Below are 17,972 nucleotides of genomic sequence, written 5' to 3' on the forward strand. Positions count from 1 at the left end.
ATATTTTCCTAAGTTTTTCACACACATTTAATACAGTAGATATTCGATATTCTGTTGTAGAGATGATAATCTAGATGTTGATATGTATTATATTAAATATTTTAATTAAATATATTAAATTATTGAGCAAAGTATATTTTTTATAATATTTATAATTTTTAAATATTTATATTATTTAATTTATTCAATTTTATCTTTAATATTTTTGATTTATTTAATTTTGTCATAAACATACATTTTTTATTTAAATCAAAACTATTCCTAAACGTTTTTAATTTTATTCATATCGTTTTAGATATAGTTAACATTTAAGAATATTTTTGACACAAATATAAAATATTAAGGATAAAGTTAAATAAAATTAAATATTAAAAATATTTAAAAAATTTTAAATATTAAAAATAAAAAATATATTTTACTCTAAATTATTTAACAAATTCTTCAAACCTTTATAAAGAAATATCACTAGAAAAATATTTATAAACTTTCAGAGCATATTTAATTCCTTGTTATTTAAACATATATAACCACTTATTTATGACTTTATATATAACTCATCAATATAATCAATCTAATAAATAAAATAATAAACGATTATGAATATTCTTCAAACGCACATTAAATATGGTTAATAAATATACAAAATATTTTTCAGTGAATAATAATACTCATCATCTTTTTAATTATATTCCTAATACTTCAAAAAATTTGCTAATAAGTACTTTTTTCCGAATTTTTTTTTGAAAGGGTTTTTCCGAATTTATATTCTATCTCATTATATTCCTGATGTGAAATTTTATTTCAAAGCACTGTATAAGGATTTTAAATTTTTAAAATTAAAGTTTTGAAGGTTTCTTTATAAAACTTATTTTTTTTAAACTGGTTATTTTTGTACCATTGAAAATTACCTTTTAAAATAATCGTTACGAAGATTCTTTCTTAAAAAAAAAATCATATAAGAGAATATATATCATGATTATTGATTATTCTGTTTGAACAAGGGGGATGGAAAAACAAAACAAAAACAGAATCACAGCAGAGGAGGTAAGTAAGTTGTGGTGATTGGTGAGAGGAGGAGAGAATCGTAATTTAAAGGAAAAAGTAAGGGTTAAAAGATACAAGGCCCAAAAAGAGAGACATTGCTGAAAAGAAGTGACCTTTTTAGCTTCCCAGAGAAGAAGTAGAGAACTCACTTTTACTTACTTACTCCCCTTTAAGCTACCGGCGCTTCTCTTCTTCACTATCACGCCGAAACGCGTTTCGTCCTCTAATCCCTTTTTCTTCCGCGCGATTCTCGCACCCAACGGTTTCAACGCACTTCTCAGTTCTCACTCTCACTCTCATCTTCCCTATATTCGCATTCATTCACGTTTTTCTACGGTAAGTAAAACCTTTTTTTGGCTCGCTCTTTTTCTCTTTATCGGCTTTGGACTTTGATTATCTGAATGGTTTTTCTGTTTATTGAAACTCATTGAATTGTTTTTTTTTTTCGAGCTGCTGCGGCCGTTAGAACTGTTTTCCGTTTTGCAATGTGCGCGTGATCATGTTCTGCATGTTACATGATCATGCTTTTGAACACTGTCTTCGTAGTGTTTGTCGTAATGTGACTTCTCTCTTTGCTCATTATTAATGCTTTCATTCGGTTCTGATGCTAATCATTCTTCTTTCCCTCTCTGGAATCTTTGTTAATGGGGATTGTGGAGTCACTCTGTAATTATGCTATAACAGACTCGTTTTGCAATGTGAATGACATGTTCTGGCATTGGTTATAGTATATATTACTCTTGATACTGTGTGTTAGGTGGAGTTTTTTATTTTTTGATTTTGATTTTGGCAGAAAGTATTTCCTCTTAATTGATTATGGATATGGCAAGACACCATTCAAAATTTCTGTCTTTAACTCTTCAATGGAATTTGGTGTGTCCTTCATGGATGCTTTCTAATATGACAATCTATTTATAAAAAGCCTTTCTATCAATATTTCAATTCCCCATTTTTTATGAATATTTTATTCTCACGTATGCGGTGCATATGAACGTGTATTGAGCTGTTTTTTTTTTTTAAATAATTGATAAAAAATTGCTATGAACTTGTTTGGGTGCATTGTGATTAAGCATCAAAATCAGCTGATAGGACACAAGGCTAAGTCAAACCGCACAAAAAAAATACTAGTTTATTTGGCTTCAGCTAATTAAAAGAAATTTGCTGGTTTGATATTCTTTATGGAACATTGTTGACATGGAATTAGAATGTTGAGGAAAGTTTTTTTTTCTGGTTTAAATATTTGCTTATTTATTTTCCCTTTAGCTTTATATGGTATATCTTCTAATGCCTAATCTGGGCTCTTCATGGTATTGGTACCTACACTTTCAGTGAAATAATAACTACTCTATGTATCGATATGCATTTTTGACTCATTTATTATTGATCTCATTTCTTTACAATCTATTAATATTTGCTAATGAACAGGCTGCTTGAGATTTTCTGCTTTGCACAAGGTTACCAAGTTCCATGGATGATAATCTCTTCAATGACCAAGTGGTGCCATCTGGTCGCATAACAGGAATAAAGTTTGGCCTTTTAACTGAGGAAGATATAGTTAAGTATATTCTTGATCTTATCTGCATTAGCTTTCAATTGTTTGGTGTATTAAGTCACTGTTACTGGTGGCTCATATTATTTCCAAGCAAATACTAAAAGACACATGCCGAGGAAATTTCAACCTAAGCACCACATTTATTCCTTTATTGAATATCCATGGCATTGGTCCAAATCTATAACAACATAGTAATAATTGTAAAAGTATATATAATGGCATGCACTTACCATGCATAAACACAGGATCAAGGGATGGTTGGAAACAAGAACGTCCTTGTTTGGGTGCATCCGTTCTATTTGCCTTAAAAATGAGACATCCCTAATCTATAGACTGGATTATCAATCTCGAATGTCTTCTCTCACCTTGTAATTTATTAACCATGTATTGGATATTAATCAATTTCACCTTTACAGGAGAATGCCTCTACTTTGGAAATACAAGCAGCCGGGCAGGTTAACTGTTCTGATTTGGGACTTCCAAACCCAACTCATGAGTGCACCACTTGTGGTTCTAAAGATAGAAATTTCTGTGAAGGTGAGGATGTATTTCAGGACAATTTATTTATAGATTATCATTTGTAAATGTACTAGAAAAGACAGTGAAGGATTAATACTTAATTTCAGGCCATTATGGGGTAATTAAATTTAACATTACCATACCCCATCCTTATTTCCTATCGGAGATTGCACAACTTTTGAACAAAATCTGCCCTGCTTGTAAATCTATTCGAGAAGAATTACGGAGCAAGGTCAGCTATGCTTTACTTCTGCCAAATATTACTATAGTTAATTTTACTTTTTTTACTATGATTGGCAATTTGTTTTAGTGCACTCTTCTTGTAAAGAGCTTCATATTGTCAAAGGGCCATATTCAATTTGGGGATCTAACATCTAGTGTCCTATTAATTCGACCTTCCATGTGCTATGAAGGGCAAGAAAATTGATTTCTGTTCATATGTGTGCATGTCTGCGGTTTTTTTTAACTAATTTAATTTATTTAGTTCATTTATTTGTTTTAATCATTTAAAAGGGATCATATTTGATACTTTGGTTTACTTGATTCTGCTCTCTCTTGCAGAACAACTATTTTCCCATGACTTTTGTGTGTTCTATTTATCTTTATCTTTGTACAATCTTTATGTTTACAGAATACACCCCTTTTTTTATCGATTTTCTTTGTTGGATGTATAGAGGGATCAGGAATCAAATGTATAATAAAAGGTCACTCGTTGGCCTCTTCTTGGAGCATTATTAATTAATTGAGTATTTAATTTGTAATAAGCCATAAATACTTCCAATCAATAATTCAATTTGGAAAATCTCCTTTTAACAATGTGTTTGGATGATAGTTATTGAGTTGAATGATAAAGGAACAAGGGAAAAAGAAGTAACTATAAAGTAGATAGGAAGGATAAATAACTCAAGGTGATCTATTTACCTTCCATTCTGCTGCAAGAACCTATGTCTGTTAAACTTTTACTCCCAAAATTGGGATGGAATGGAAAAGAGTAAAACTTGTATGGGATTCAGAAAACAAGTTGTATTTGGCTGGAGTGTAAGCCTTGTGTTGAATGACTGACATTTGGAGAGAAGTGGATGATTTATGCTGAGGGATTTGGAAGCTTTTGCTTTTTTGATGTTTTCTTTGTTCTTGAAAATAGGATTATGTTTTAATCCAAAAAAAGAAACTATGCGATTATTAATGTTCCAAGCAAGGGAAGGTAGTTGTCTTTTATTTTTTAATAAAAAAAATTCCCTTGTACTATTATTTCCTTCCTTTTTGGTCCCACCAATACTTGTTTCTTTCTATTTCATTAACAAAGATCCAAATATGGGTTAAAAATTAATCTAATAATTAGTTGATTAAGCATTCATAGAGTAGATAATGTAGTATGGGATGCCTGTAAAATATGGAAACTTATTTGATTTTTGAAGTCCTTCAAAACCATTTCCCACTTCTAAGTTACACGGGATGCTTAAGTAAAATTAGACATCCTCCAAGACTCTCATTGGTCTTTGCTTCTAGAAGTTCCAGGAAATTATTCCTATATATATATATATATATATGTATGCATGTATGTATGTATGTATGTATGTTTCTTTGTTGTTGTTGGGGTTGGCTTGAATGGGATTGAAATTGTATTTGTTTTTTCCATTGTTATTTGCCTCTATTGATAGTTCAAGTGTCTTCTTACAGGGTGCTCAATTACTCTTTGGAACCAAACGGTCTAATGGTTGTAAATATTGTTCTGTAAGTTAGTGTGGCTTCATCCTCTCCAAGAATCAATTTTGGTTTTGGTTTTCTTTCATTATTCTTCTTTTTGTTTTGTATTATTAATAAATTTTTGTGCATCAAACAGGGAAATAGTTATCCAAAAATGAAATTCAGAGTTTCGTCCAATGATCTCTTCCGAAGAACTGCGATTATTGTTGAAATAAATGAGAGGTCTTTAAACTCAAAGAAACATTTGGGACGAAGAGTACCTGAACATTTTTGGGATTTCATCCCCTCAGATCCTCAGCAAGAAGAAAGTTGCATAAAACCAAACAGAAGGGCTTTATCCCCTTATCAGGTAGCATTCCCCAACTTTCACATATGTTATTCAATTTTGTATCGTTTTCCTTTCGATACTTGTAATGTTAACCATATTCATATGTAATCTTCGTCTGTCTGATCCGAAATCGTATATTATATCATGTTAAAGAATGGGGGCTATTTCCGATTTTTGAAAGATAAACTGTTTATTACTGTCTCTAATGAAAATGCTTCTTCGAAGCTTAAACTTGTGTCTTATAAATTTTAGCACATTAATGCAACAATTGGACATGATACATGCAATTATATATGTGATCTCGAATTGGGCTTGATTGCAAAAAGGTAAATGCATCAACTCTAATATTGGGATTCAGATTTTATTTACTTGATTTTTATTGTTGATGTGATGTTCAGCAACATGAGATGTTCTTTGATGTGCTCACATTTTAATAACTTTTTCATATTAATTATGTTTTCTTCTGTATCAAGTAATGCTCTTTAATGTGTTTCTGGAGGGATGGAATTTTCCAAGACCACTGAATTTGATATAGCTTTCAAGTTTATTTTCTTGCATCATTTTCAGTATGAGGTCATGCTTTTCTGCTGATGCTGTATTATTATCGGTATTTGGTATTCCCCTTTTGATCTCAGGTTCTTTGTTTGCTGAGCGATGTTGATCAAGACTTTGTTCAAAAATTTGTTCCACAGACGGAGTTACTTGGTCTTAATTGCTTCCCGGTGACGCCAAATTGTCATCGCGTGACAGAAGTCATGCATGCATTTTCTAATGCAAACCGATTGAGTTTTGTAAGTATATTTCTTTTTCTCCTTTATTGTGTTCTTTAATATAGTTATGAACTTTCAAGTATAATCACTTGAGCTCTAGTCTTTAATATGGCACTTTGCCTGGTTAAATGTTTTCAGGACAACAGGACCAGAGCTTGTAAGAAATTGGTTGATTTCCGGGGTACAGCTACTGAGTTAATTTCTCGTGTTTTGGATTGCCTGAGGATCTCTAAGGCAAGATTTTCAACCTTTACTTTTGTGACATTTTGTCAGATTGTGATTTTTTTGTCTTTCTTATGATTGTACTTTAAAATGCAGCTACATCCTGATAAAACACCAGCAAATAGTTTTGCTGATATCCAGCAAAAGAAAAATGCTGAAAATGCGTGCAATTCATCTGGTTTGAGATGGATGAAAGATGTGGTTCTTGGAAAACGTAATGATAGTTCATTCCGTACGGTAGTAGTTGGTGATCCAGACCTTGAGCCTGGTGAAATTGGTATACCTTGTCAAATCGCTGAAAGTCTGCAGGTTTCCGAGTATGTGAACAAGCATAATTTGGAAAAAGTGCTTTATTGTGGCGAGTTACGCATGATAGAGAAGGGAAACATAAAGGTCCGCAGAAAAGGTAGTCCTATTGTCCTGTACAAAAAAGAAGAGCTTCAAATAGGAGACTTGTTTTATCGGCCACTTGGTGATGGTGATAAAGTATTGATAAATAGGCCACCTTCCATACATCAACACTCAATGATTGCTCTCTCGGTTAAAGTCCTACCAATATCTTCTGCGGTGTCTATCAACCCACTTTGTTGTTCCCCACTCCGTGGGGATTTTGACGGTGATTGTCTTCATGGGTATATTCCACATTCAGTTGCTGCAAGAGTTGAGCTAAGTGAGCTGGTTTCTTTGGAGAAGCAATTGATAAATGGGCAGAGTGGTAAAAATCTGCTTTCACTCTCTCAGGATAGCTTGACGGCTGCCCATTTGCTGATGGAAGATGGGGTCCTTTTGAATGTTTACCAAATGCAGCAGCTTCAGATGTTTTGTGCTCATAATTTAACGCCACCTGCTATTGTTAAAGCTCCTTCCAGTAATACCTCATTTTGGACTGGCAAGCAATTATTCAGCATGCTGTTGCCTTCTAATCTTGACTATTCTTTTCCTTCAAATGGTGTTTCTATCAGAAATGGCGAGCTTATATCTTCTTCAGAGGCTTCTGGTTGGTTACGTGATTCTGACTGTAATCTTTTCCAGAGTCTTGTTGAACAATGTCAAGGGGACACTCTAGACTTTTTATATGCTGCACAGAAAGTTCTTTGTGAGTGGTTATCTATGACAGGTTTCACAGTTTCACTTGCTGACCTGTACCTTGCTTCTGACTCCTACGCACGGAAAAATATGATGGAGGAAATCTCCTTTGGCTTACAAGAAGCAGAACATTCGTGTAACTTCAAACAGTTGTTGGTAGATTCCTGTTGTGATTTTCTTGCAGGTAATGTTAAAGGAAATGAAAAGACTATGATTGATGTGGTTCGTATGAACTATGAAAGGCAAATATCAGCTGCTCTCAGTCAAGAGTCGGTTGATGCTTTTAGACAAGTTTTTCGTAATATTCAAGGTCTAGCTGACAGATATGGACATAAGGACAATTCATTCCTTGCTATGATCAAGGCTGGAAGCAAGGGTAATTTGCTGAAACTAGTGCAACATTCCATGTGCCTTGGCCTACAACATTCTTTGGTACGTTTATCATTCAGAATTCCCCATCAACTCTCATGTGCTGCTTGGAATAGTGAAAAGGGGCTTGATTCTGTCCAAAAGTTTTCTAGTACTCCTAAATCTGTTCAGTCTTATATCCCATATGCTGTGGTTGAAGGATCGTTCCTGTCTGGGTTGAATCCACTTGAATGTTTTGTTCATTCGGTCACAAATCGTGATAGCTCTTTCAGTGACAATGCTGACCTCCCTGGAACATTATCTCGTAGACTAATGTTCTTCATGCGGGATATTTATGGCGCATATGATGGAACGATTAGGAATTTGTACGGTAATCAGATTGTACAGTTTTATTATGATACTGATGAGGATTCGCCTATGGGTAGCTGCTCCCAAGAGACTACTATAGGTGGTGAACCAGTTGGAGCGCTTGCTGCTTGTGCGATTTCTGAAGCTGCATACAGTGCTTTGGGTCAACCAATAAGTCTTCTTGAAACATCACCTCTGTTGAATTTAAAGAGTGTTCTGGAGTGTGGTTCCAAGAAAAAAAGTGGTGACCAGACTGTCTCTTTATTTTTGTCTGCGAAATTTCGTGACCGGAGATATGGGTTTGAGTATGCAGCATTTGATGTTAAGAATTATTTGGAAAGAATAATGTTCTCAGATATTGTTTCTACTGTCATGATAATTTACACTTCACAGTCTAGAAACCAAGAAAAGTACAGCCCTTGGGTTTGCCATTTTCATCTAGACAAGGAAATTGTTCGCAGAAGAAACCTGAAATTGTGTTCTATCATTAACTCTCTTAAGAAGAGATGTGGGATTCTAAGGAAAGAATCCAAAGTATGTTTTGCCAGCATGGAAATATCACTCAAGTAAGTTTCTTCTCTTCTGGCTCTTCAAACGGTAGCTGTTAGATCAAAAAATATTTTCTGTGATGTCTATATTGATGCTTTGCATTCTTCTGGTTCCTAATATTGTCTGCTCTCAACGATTATGCTTATTTCCCCAGCTACTTTTCATCCAAGCCCTAATAATATAATAATTTTGCTACAACCTGTAAACAAAATTCAAGATTTCTGATAGATGTTATGGAAGTACCTAGGAGGGGTGAGCAAATGTTAATAGAACTCCAAACTAAACCACATTAAACTTAGTCTCTAGTGCAATGGAGGTTCTTCTTGAGTTTAAGTTCAATGTAAGATGGAGAAGTTTCTAAATAACAAAAAGGAAAAGAAGATATTGGAAACTTTAGAAGTGGTTGAAGACTAACATTAGGAGATAGTTTAAAAATTACAGTTGAGCATAGGGCAAGTATATATGTTTTTAACCTTTGTCTAAAAAATTTTCTCCTTCCATAAAAGATTTACTTTAAGCAATGTATATTATCTTTCTATTTCTTCCTGCGTTGTTATTATTCCTTGGAGCTTTGCCATTCACGTTGACTCAAAGAATGTAGCAGGAAGTGTTCAGCTGCATACATGTCTCAGGAAGGAAAAATTACTTCTACAGATAAGGGAATGGAGGGTGATGATTGCATCACTGTCACCCTTGTTGAATACTTAAACAATTCCATACCACTTGATGATGTTCGGGACTTTATGCTACCTTCCCTTCTTGGAACTACTGTAAAAGGTTGGCAGTTATCTAATTTACATAAATTTAGTTTAATCTGGTGATTTGCAAGTAATGCATTTAGAAATTGCCCTCTTTTTTTCCGTTTTCTTGTTGTTGTTGTGTAAACATCATTTGGAAAATTCTTTGATAAACAGATATATGTTTGGGACATTCTTGAAAAGCACATTTCTGCTGCATACACATGGCTACTGAAGTTTGCCTTAAACTCGTATAAACTTGCATGTTCAATTTGGGGTGGGGGGTTTTTCTTTTTCTTTTTTCTCATAAATAAATTCAATATAATATTTTGTTCAAAATATTTTTCCCTCTGATTTGATGATATCCTTCTTATGTATGTATATGTATTGCTTGTCATGTAAAATATTATCAAATTTAGACATATTCTTGAATCCCTGAAATGCTCTTTAGGATTTCCGGAGATCACGAAGGTTGATATTCTGTGGAATAGTCTTCCGAAATCAGCAAATTCCAGAATTGGCTGTTCTGGGGAACTTTACTTGAGGATTACTATGTCAAGTGATAATAGCAGTGGAAGATTCTGGGGTGTTCTTATAAATCATTGTCTACCGATAATGCATATGATTGATTGGACAAGAAGTCTCCCAGATAACATAAATCATTTCTGCTCAGCCTATGGAATTGATGCAGGATGGAAATATTTTCTCCAGGTGTTTATACTTTTAATTCTCTTCTTTTTTGAAGGTTCCATTGAAATTCATGGTAATGTGTATTAATTTTCTATCATCTGGTTTCAAATGTAGAATTTGGCATCTGCAACAACAGATACTGGCAAGACAGTCCTTCACAAGCATTTGCGTCTTGTTGCTGATAGCTTGTCAGTTAGTGGAGAGTTTGTAGGGTTAAATGGAAAGGGCATGGCACGACAGAGACAACATGCATCTGTTTCATCTCCCTTTGTACAAGCATGCTTTTCTGTCAGTTTTCACATTTATGATTCCAATCACATACTTTATTTTTAGCAAAGGTCAGCTTATGGTGGCCTTTAGAAATCTTGTTGAAATTCTTGAATCTTATTAAACAGAACCCTGGTAGTTGCTTTATAAAATCTGCTAAGGCTGGAGTCAAAGATGATTTGCAAGGCATCCTCGACGCATTGGCATGGGGAAACTGTCCACCCTTAGGGACAAGTGGACAATTTGAGATTATATATTCTCCGAAGGTAATGTTATCTGTTTACTTATGTTTAAATATTTTGCTGTTAAATTTAATTTTTTTTTTCCCGGTTACAAATACAATTCTATTTTCAAAGAACACAATTTGCAAGGCAGTTGTTCAGTATTTCAATGTACAAGTACTTTTTACTCTCAAAGAAGTATCATTTTTTTCTTTCAAAAATAATGTGTCGACACATTTAAGTTATGGAAAACTTTGTACTGGTAGTGGTTTCGTTTTAATACTCTTATACTTTTTACAGAAGTCCTTGCAAAAGAGTAGCCACATCCTTTTGCATATTATGGTTTCTTCACTTTATTCCATTTTTCTACCATTTTCATAACTGCAATCATAATTTCTCTGGCACTAATGAAGAGTGCATCAGAGCCAAGGATATTTTTATCTGGGGTTGGGCTAGGAAAGTAAAGTAAAAGCTCAAGGGTTATGTCACGGAATTGTCTTGAACCTTGTAAGTTGTACATGCAAAAACTTTGTAATGTAAAATGGTATGACTCTTGCTTTTTATCAGGGACAAGAGCTTGCTAAATCTGGAGATGTTTATAACCTGCTAAAGGCCAACTTTGACCAGCAGAGTGAAAAGAGCAGTCTCCCTACTGATTACAAATATTCACCTGAGAAATGGAGTTCTAATGTTCGGCCCAAAAATGGTGGGTTTGGCTTCAAAGTGCACAAACAGTTGAAAAGCCTTATTAGAAATTTTGTGACTGTGAACGATATTTACAAACTGACTTCTGCATCAAGGAACATACTGAACAAGTAAGAGCCTACATATAGCTTTTGTATGCTCTATTATAATGTGTATTTTGATGGCATCAACCGCCAGATATTCTATATAATGGCATTCACACTTGTGTATATATCGTGCATTATGTACTTATGTTGAAGAAAAAAACTGGAGGGTTGTATGTATTATTACGCCAGCTGTAGATCTGTAGTGTTTCTTGTAGTTCAGTACTTCAACCATAGGGCTTTTTTTTGAGATAATAACCATTAATTTATGTTTTCTTCTGGCTTGTGTTTTTGAGATAGTTTGCTGGTTGGGGAAGAACTAAAAACTCAATGGTCATGAAATTATTTGCACAATTAAATCCTTTGGAAGAGATTTTGTGCCTTGGGTCTCAGTCCTTCTCAAGGCTATTCCATTTTAGATCCTTATCAACTCTTGAAATATTTAGGGAAAGGGAAGACAATAATTTCTAACGTTGGATTTTTAGTGAGTTTAGTTTTGAATTTATTTCTTAGTGTTCAAGGAAACTAGACTTTTCAAATAAAGGATAAATTACGTAGTAAGTTCCTACTGTTTCACTAAATTTCAAATGTTAGAACTTAAAATTCTATAACAAAGTCATTTCGCATCTAGAGTTTTTAAAGCAGTTGCATTTTTCAATATTGCTACTAAAATCGAGGCATATCTTATTGGATGCTGTTGCTACCATTGTTTCTTTAGTTTCCCATAACATGATTCAGGATCTCTGTTTTGCAGAATAATAATAACTGTTGGCTGTTATTGGTGTAGGTATTCAATTGATGAGCAACTGAATGAGAAGGACCTATTTACCATGCTGAAGGTTCTGCATTTTCATCCGCATAGAGATGAAAAGTATGGCTCTGGACCACAGCACATCAAGGTATGCGAGCTTGTGTGAAGATGGTCTGATTTTGTGATCAAAATTCATTTTTTTTTTCTTTATGCTAATGTGTATAAACTATAAAGATTAGCAATAAAAATTCAGGAAAATCTCTTGCAAAAATCAGGTCTATTTAAGTGTACCAAAAAGAAAACAGAATTCACTTTTAATTAACTACTCTCGTGATTTAACGCTTTAGTAAAGTTTAATTGATTGACAGGGTAAATATTTTATTATTAGTGTGTGGATATTATTCTCTTATATTAAGGCATTTCAATTTCACAGTAGGGGGAATATTCTTTATGTTCTCTGAAGAAGTCAAGGAAACTATCTCTGCTTGGGTTAAATGTTTTTCTTTGAAAAGTGTCATTTTTGGTTTTGATTGACTGACTTTATGGTTATGGTCCTTGATGACTTTAATAGGGTCATGTAAACAAGCATGCAATGGTTAATCCACTTATACCTGGCCTCCCAAAGGGTCCACTTGTAGCGATTTGCAGGATCTACCCAATATAGGATGAGATATTTCATTTTTATTGAAGTAAAAGTATCCAACTATGCTAAAAAATTCTGCCACCCTATAAAATACGTGTTAAAGTACAAAATACACATTGAAAATGATTTAAGCAACATATACATGCATTTATACATAAATACATAATGACTGATTTTTGATATGCACATACCATTATATATGAACTTTACTACCTGATCCTTTATATCAAACCCTTAGAATATCTAAAAATATCTCATAAAATTCTTATTATAGAAAACATGATATTTCCTTATTTGATTCCTTATTTACCCAGATTAGGAGTGTAATACTAATGCCGGTTTAAATAGGGTTCAGTGATTTGTATTTTGTATCGTATCTATATAGAGAAAATATAATTAAAAGTCTCCTCTCTGTTGTTTGCACCTTCCACACCTGAACTTATAATTCCAACCAGAAAGATTATCCAATATTTCAGATTTTTTCCCCTTCCATTCTGAAATTTTACTATAACAAAGCAAAATGAAAAGTAACGCAATTTGTCAAATATTTTAGGTTTTTAGAATGAAGGGAAAGTTTGAGCGACCTAAATTTCATGGTTGTAGTGCAACACTTTGCACTTGTTTACTAAGAGATGTTGGAGCTAACTTTGCTTTTGTTGCCAATGTTAAAATATTTTCTAGTGAAACAATATATTACAAATTTCTCTTTTTTCTCCTCATAAGATGCTGATGCCTTTTCCATTGCCATTCACAGGTTGGATGGCACCCTGAACATAAGACTACACGCTGCTTTTTCATAGAACGAACTGATGGGACTGTGGAGGATTTTTCATACCGGAAATGCATTCTTGGTGCTCTTGAGATTGTTGCCCCAGATAAGGCAAAGACCCAGAAGAAAAAATGGAAGAAAGATGAATAAGCTATCTCTGCTTGTTCAAGAATAATAAGTGACTGGCCACTTGATCAGGTGACAGCCACAAACTAAAAATATGAGATGATGATCATGGTGGGTGATAATAGTGCAACAACTCTACAAGTACAAAATACGACGTTGTTTTTCTACCTTTGATTTTGAAGGAGGAGGTCCCAAATCAGTGGTAGAGAATCACAGTTGTTTTTTGTGAGTTTAGAGTTATGTCATTGGCCTTGCTCCATCAAAAAGCTGACGAATAGTTTGGAGCGTTCATTTTTGTTGTATACTCTCCGGAAGTTAGTAGCTAACTGAAATGTAGCTCGTTTGGTAGAGGCGCTGCGCAGCAAACCAAGATCAAAGGGGTAATATTTGTGCAGTAGCCAAGTTTGAAAGGCAATGGCCATATGTTTTTGTAATATCATAACCTAACAAACTAGTCCTTTTTATGGTAAAGATGGAGGGATCCTTACCGTTAGCTTCTTTTTGCTTCTTCTACTAATACTTTATTTGCCTCCTATAACGTCAGGAAGGCAAGGAAAGATCTAGTGGAAGCAGCAACGAGAAGCTTGAAAAGGTTTGCCCCGGACCACTTTTATTCTTAATATACTTTGGCAGTTAGATACATTCTTCTTTGGGCTGCTTCCTTCAAATCAATGAGTGCCTCCTCTCTCTATTATCTCCCTCTATTGCAAAAATAATTTATGCTTTCTTTAAACAAATTAGCTGCATATAAAATTTAGTAATAAATTAGCTGCATAGTGCTAATCTATCATACGTTGCACTTCCAATTAAGCTGCGTTATACTTTTTAATCTTTTTAAATGAGAATGGTTTCTAAATGCAATTTCTGTTTTATCAAGTAATACACTAATGAAAGATTACGCAAGTTAAAAGCTATATTTGTTCAAATTCTTCATTTTTTGTCTCATCATATGTTAATATATGTTCATATACTAGCTTGTGACTTTAGTGATAAATAAAACCAGGGAGACGAGCTATACTTGGAATCTGAGAAATACTGTCAGCAGTGATAAATAAATCAGCAGCATTGTTACACATGTGGATCATCTTTCGTTTATATAATCGCGTATAAATGAAAGAGTAGTTTGGGAACTTGTTAATGAATGAGATATTCAGTTATTTTGTAGATATAAACAAAAAAATGGTTAGAACTAAGAATATGACATAGCATGAATTACTGGAAAAAAAAAATATCAAATACCACTGATGATCATCAAAAACTAAGAATATGACAAGGATATACTCTAGGCCAGAATTGTGTTCACAAGTGCTGAAAAGTAAAAGGTAAGAGAAAGAAAGAAAGCATATATCTTAGGCCTTTTATATTAGAATTAGAATACACACGATAGATTTGGAAGCCTTTTTATGTGTTGTTTCAATATATATTCCATCAAGGATAGATGCAGAGAAAGCAGTAGGAACCAGGATATGCTGTAGCATATGCTAATACTTAATGAGCCAACTTTATCTATATATATGCCAAGAATCAACAAATAGGTAGCCATAGTCAGAGACATATGGTTTGAGAGAGATAAATAAAGGTCTAAGAAAACCAATTGCGGGGCTCCTCACCTTTGGCAGATACATGACGTACATTCCAACACATGCATGCACGAAAGCATGAATATGATCCGCCAAAGGAGAGTTGCCCTGTAACTGCATTCTTTCTTAATAATAACATCAATCCACGCATTCTACCACTCAACTTCGATTCTTGGACTTTCTTGGACATTCATGTATGATCAGGTATGTAGTCATTAACGTAGTTAAAAAAAAATTAGTCTACGTGTGTATGCATGATACATGCATGTGCTTATGCTAGCTGTCTTTAATTATGTAATTATGATATTATATTATAGGAAGGTTATCACACTGACAAAAAAAACATTGGTGTTTTAGTGCTTTTATCTATTTGATCCTTTTTATGAAATACATCCATAATTGATATCAAATAATCAATAGCTAAAATTACTGGAACACCCATGTTTTTGGATCACCTAAAAATTTTGCTATGTGTGTATGCAAATGCAAGCCAAGGGTAATTAGCTACTGAAGCTCGTAGACTGGAGAAACTGTTCTCTCTAGAAATTAGCAAGGGGACCATCTTGCCAATGGAGGAAGCTAATTAGCTGACTACACATATGTAGTAGGTCCAACTAAGATGCAAGCTACTATAATAATGATGATATCTAGCGATGTATTAATTGTTAATTAGAACCTCCAACAAGCTAATTAGCAACAGGCTCGTAAGTCGGAACCATGCGCCAATCTATCTTTCGATAAAGTTTAGAGAGAGATAGTAAGTTTTTTTGGTGACTAAACAAGGAAAGAAACAAAGCAAAAACTATTCTAAATCCGAGCAAATGATTTGTTGGAGATCAACACTAGGCTCAGACCAAATAACATGATTAGAATTACTCTTGGCACCATATTTAGCCATCCAATCCGCAGCTCTATTTGCTTCTCGGGACACCCATTCAACGTGAACAAGCCAAGGACTAGATAAAAGCTCATGAATCTTGTGAACCAAATCTGTTACTTCAGATGGATACCCACTTGTAAGCTCATGCATGATGGGCAGAATGTCAAGGCAATCTGTTTCACATATAATATCCCTCAAACCGCAATCCCAAGCTAAAACCAGCTCCCTCCAAGCAGCAAATAATTCACATCTGATTATAGACCAAGGGGGAATGCTTCCAGAGCAGTCCGAGATCCAATCTCTCTTAGAATCTCTAATAATACACCCAAATCCCGCTAAATTTGAATCCATATACAAGCTTGCATCACAATTAACTTTAAAACTATTGCCTACCGGTGGTTCCCAACACAGGCAATTTCGGAGAGACCTAAAGGCATTGTTTCGATTCCTGTAAACCTATAAGTCTTTGGCAGTAATTCTGCCAAGGCAACAACCTTATGGTCTGTCCAAGGGTTGTCAGTGTTGAATATGTCATTGCACCTATGTCTCCATACCCACCAAAGCCCTGCACCAAAGGACGCCTCATTGTTAGCCAAGGCCTTCCGAAACCACTCTTCAAGAGCAGTACCAGCCGTCGAGTCCAGGATACTAGGATCCAACATATACCAGATTGCCTTTGATCGTTCATAGTCTCTAAGGCAATGCTCCATAGTCTCCTGCACCTTGTTACATCTCTTATACATATCTGAAGAAGCTAAATGCCGCTTGAATCGAAAGGTCTCAGTTGGTAGAGCATCATGTAAGCTAAGCCACATAGTAAATTTGAACTTCTCTGGAATGTTTGTGTTCCACAACCAGTTCCAATTACTGTTGGCATTCCAATTTAATGTTTTCTTTAATAACCATCTGTAACCCTCCCTTGCACTATACTTTTTTGTTGCTGCAGGCCACCACTCCCACTGTGGCTCCAACTCAGTCAAACTAGGATATCTCAGACCACAAATAAACTGCTTAATCTCATGCGGAATAGGCGTGGTAAGACTATCAACCTCCCAAGACACCCCTTTCCACAAGTCAGCCACCATGAAATCTGATTCAGAAATATGTACATAAGGAACAAGGTTGCAAAGCTTACCAAAAGGAGTCCACTCATCATACCAAACTGATTTGTGGACATCTCCAATATTCCAATGAAGTCCTTCCTTGAGATGCTCATAGGCACTAACAATGTTCTTCCAGGTAGCCGATGAATAATTTCTACTGTTTCCGTTCATACCAGATTGATTCTTGAGATATTTATGCTTCAGAACCTGCACCCATAACTTCTCACTATTATTTAGACAATCCCATACCAACTTTCCCAGAAGCGCCATGTTAGCACAGGAAGTATCCCTAATACCCAATCCTCCTGCATTTTTAGGAGTTATGACAACCTCCCACCTGACCAGAGGCAGCCCTTTTCCAGTCGCTTGGCCTTTCTACAAGAATTGTCTCATCAAGGAATCAATTTTATTACATGCATACTTCGGGAGAAGAGAAATTTGCATTTCATAAACTGGGATAGAGGCCATAACCGATTTAACAAGACAAAGCCTCCCTGCCTTATTCAGTAGGCATCCTTTCCAACTGGAGAGCTTTCTCGAAATTTTTTCAATAATCTCCTGAGCCGTCTTCCTGGAAGCTCTGGCATGACCGATGTTAATTCCCAGGTATTTACCCAAATCATTGCAGAACCGGATGTTAGAGACCCCTGAGAGAACCTCTTTTCTCCTCTCCGACACCCTCTTGGAACACTGGGCCTTTGACTTATGAAGATTTACCTTTAAACCTGACGCTCTAGAAAACAAGTCCAAACAATGCATGACCTCTATTACTTGAGCTTTTGATGCCTTGCAGAAAAGCAAAAGATCATCTGCAAACATCAAATGAGAGAGTCGTGGTCCATTCCTAGAAACCGCAACTGGGTTCCACAAACCTTGGGAAACTCTATGAGAGATAAAGCAGGCAAGCATTTCCATACAGAGTA

At 34.8% G+C, this 17,972-nt stretch overlaps 1 protein-coding gene across 2 annotated transcripts; it reads left to right on the top strand.

The window, feature by feature from the left end:
* The first annotated feature begins 1,141 nt into the window (after positions 1 to 1,141).
* On the top strand, positions 1,142 to 14,161 carry NRPD1A (nuclear RNA polymerase D1A). Of its 2 annotated transcripts, none has more exons than XM_016346496.3 (16): positions 1,142 to 1,380; positions 2,470 to 2,598; positions 3,013 to 3,133; positions 3,223 to 3,347; positions 4,796 to 4,849; positions 4,959 to 5,171; positions 5,786 to 5,941; positions 6,059 to 6,154; positions 6,239 to 8,511; positions 9,096 to 9,271; positions 9,683 to 9,942; positions 10,036 to 10,209; positions 10,317 to 10,454; positions 10,977 to 11,224; positions 11,985 to 12,096; positions 13,346 to 14,161. In XM_016346496.3, the coding sequence occupies exons 2-16, from the start codon at positions 2,512 to 2,514 to the stop codon at positions 13,508 to 13,510; spliced, it is 4,398 nt and encodes a 1,465-aa protein (XP_016201982.1). In that variant the 5' UTR covers positions 1,142 to 1,380; positions 2,470 to 2,511; the 3' UTR covers positions 13,511 to 14,161. The 2 variants fall into 2 exon arrangements, with proteins under 2 accessions (XP_016201982.1, XP_016201983.1); XM_016346497.3 differs by having other exon boundaries at positions 9,099 to 9,271.
* Positions 14,162 to 17,972: the final 3,811 nt, after the last annotated feature.

The sequence above is a fragment of the Arachis ipaensis genome, chromosome B5 (genome assembly GCF_059453495.1).
Source record: "Arachis ipaensis isolate K30076 ecotype BB chromosome B5, ASM5945349v1, whole genome shotgun sequence".
NCBI lineage: Eukaryota > Viridiplantae > Streptophyta > Magnoliopsida > Fabales > Fabaceae > Arachis > Arachis ipaensis.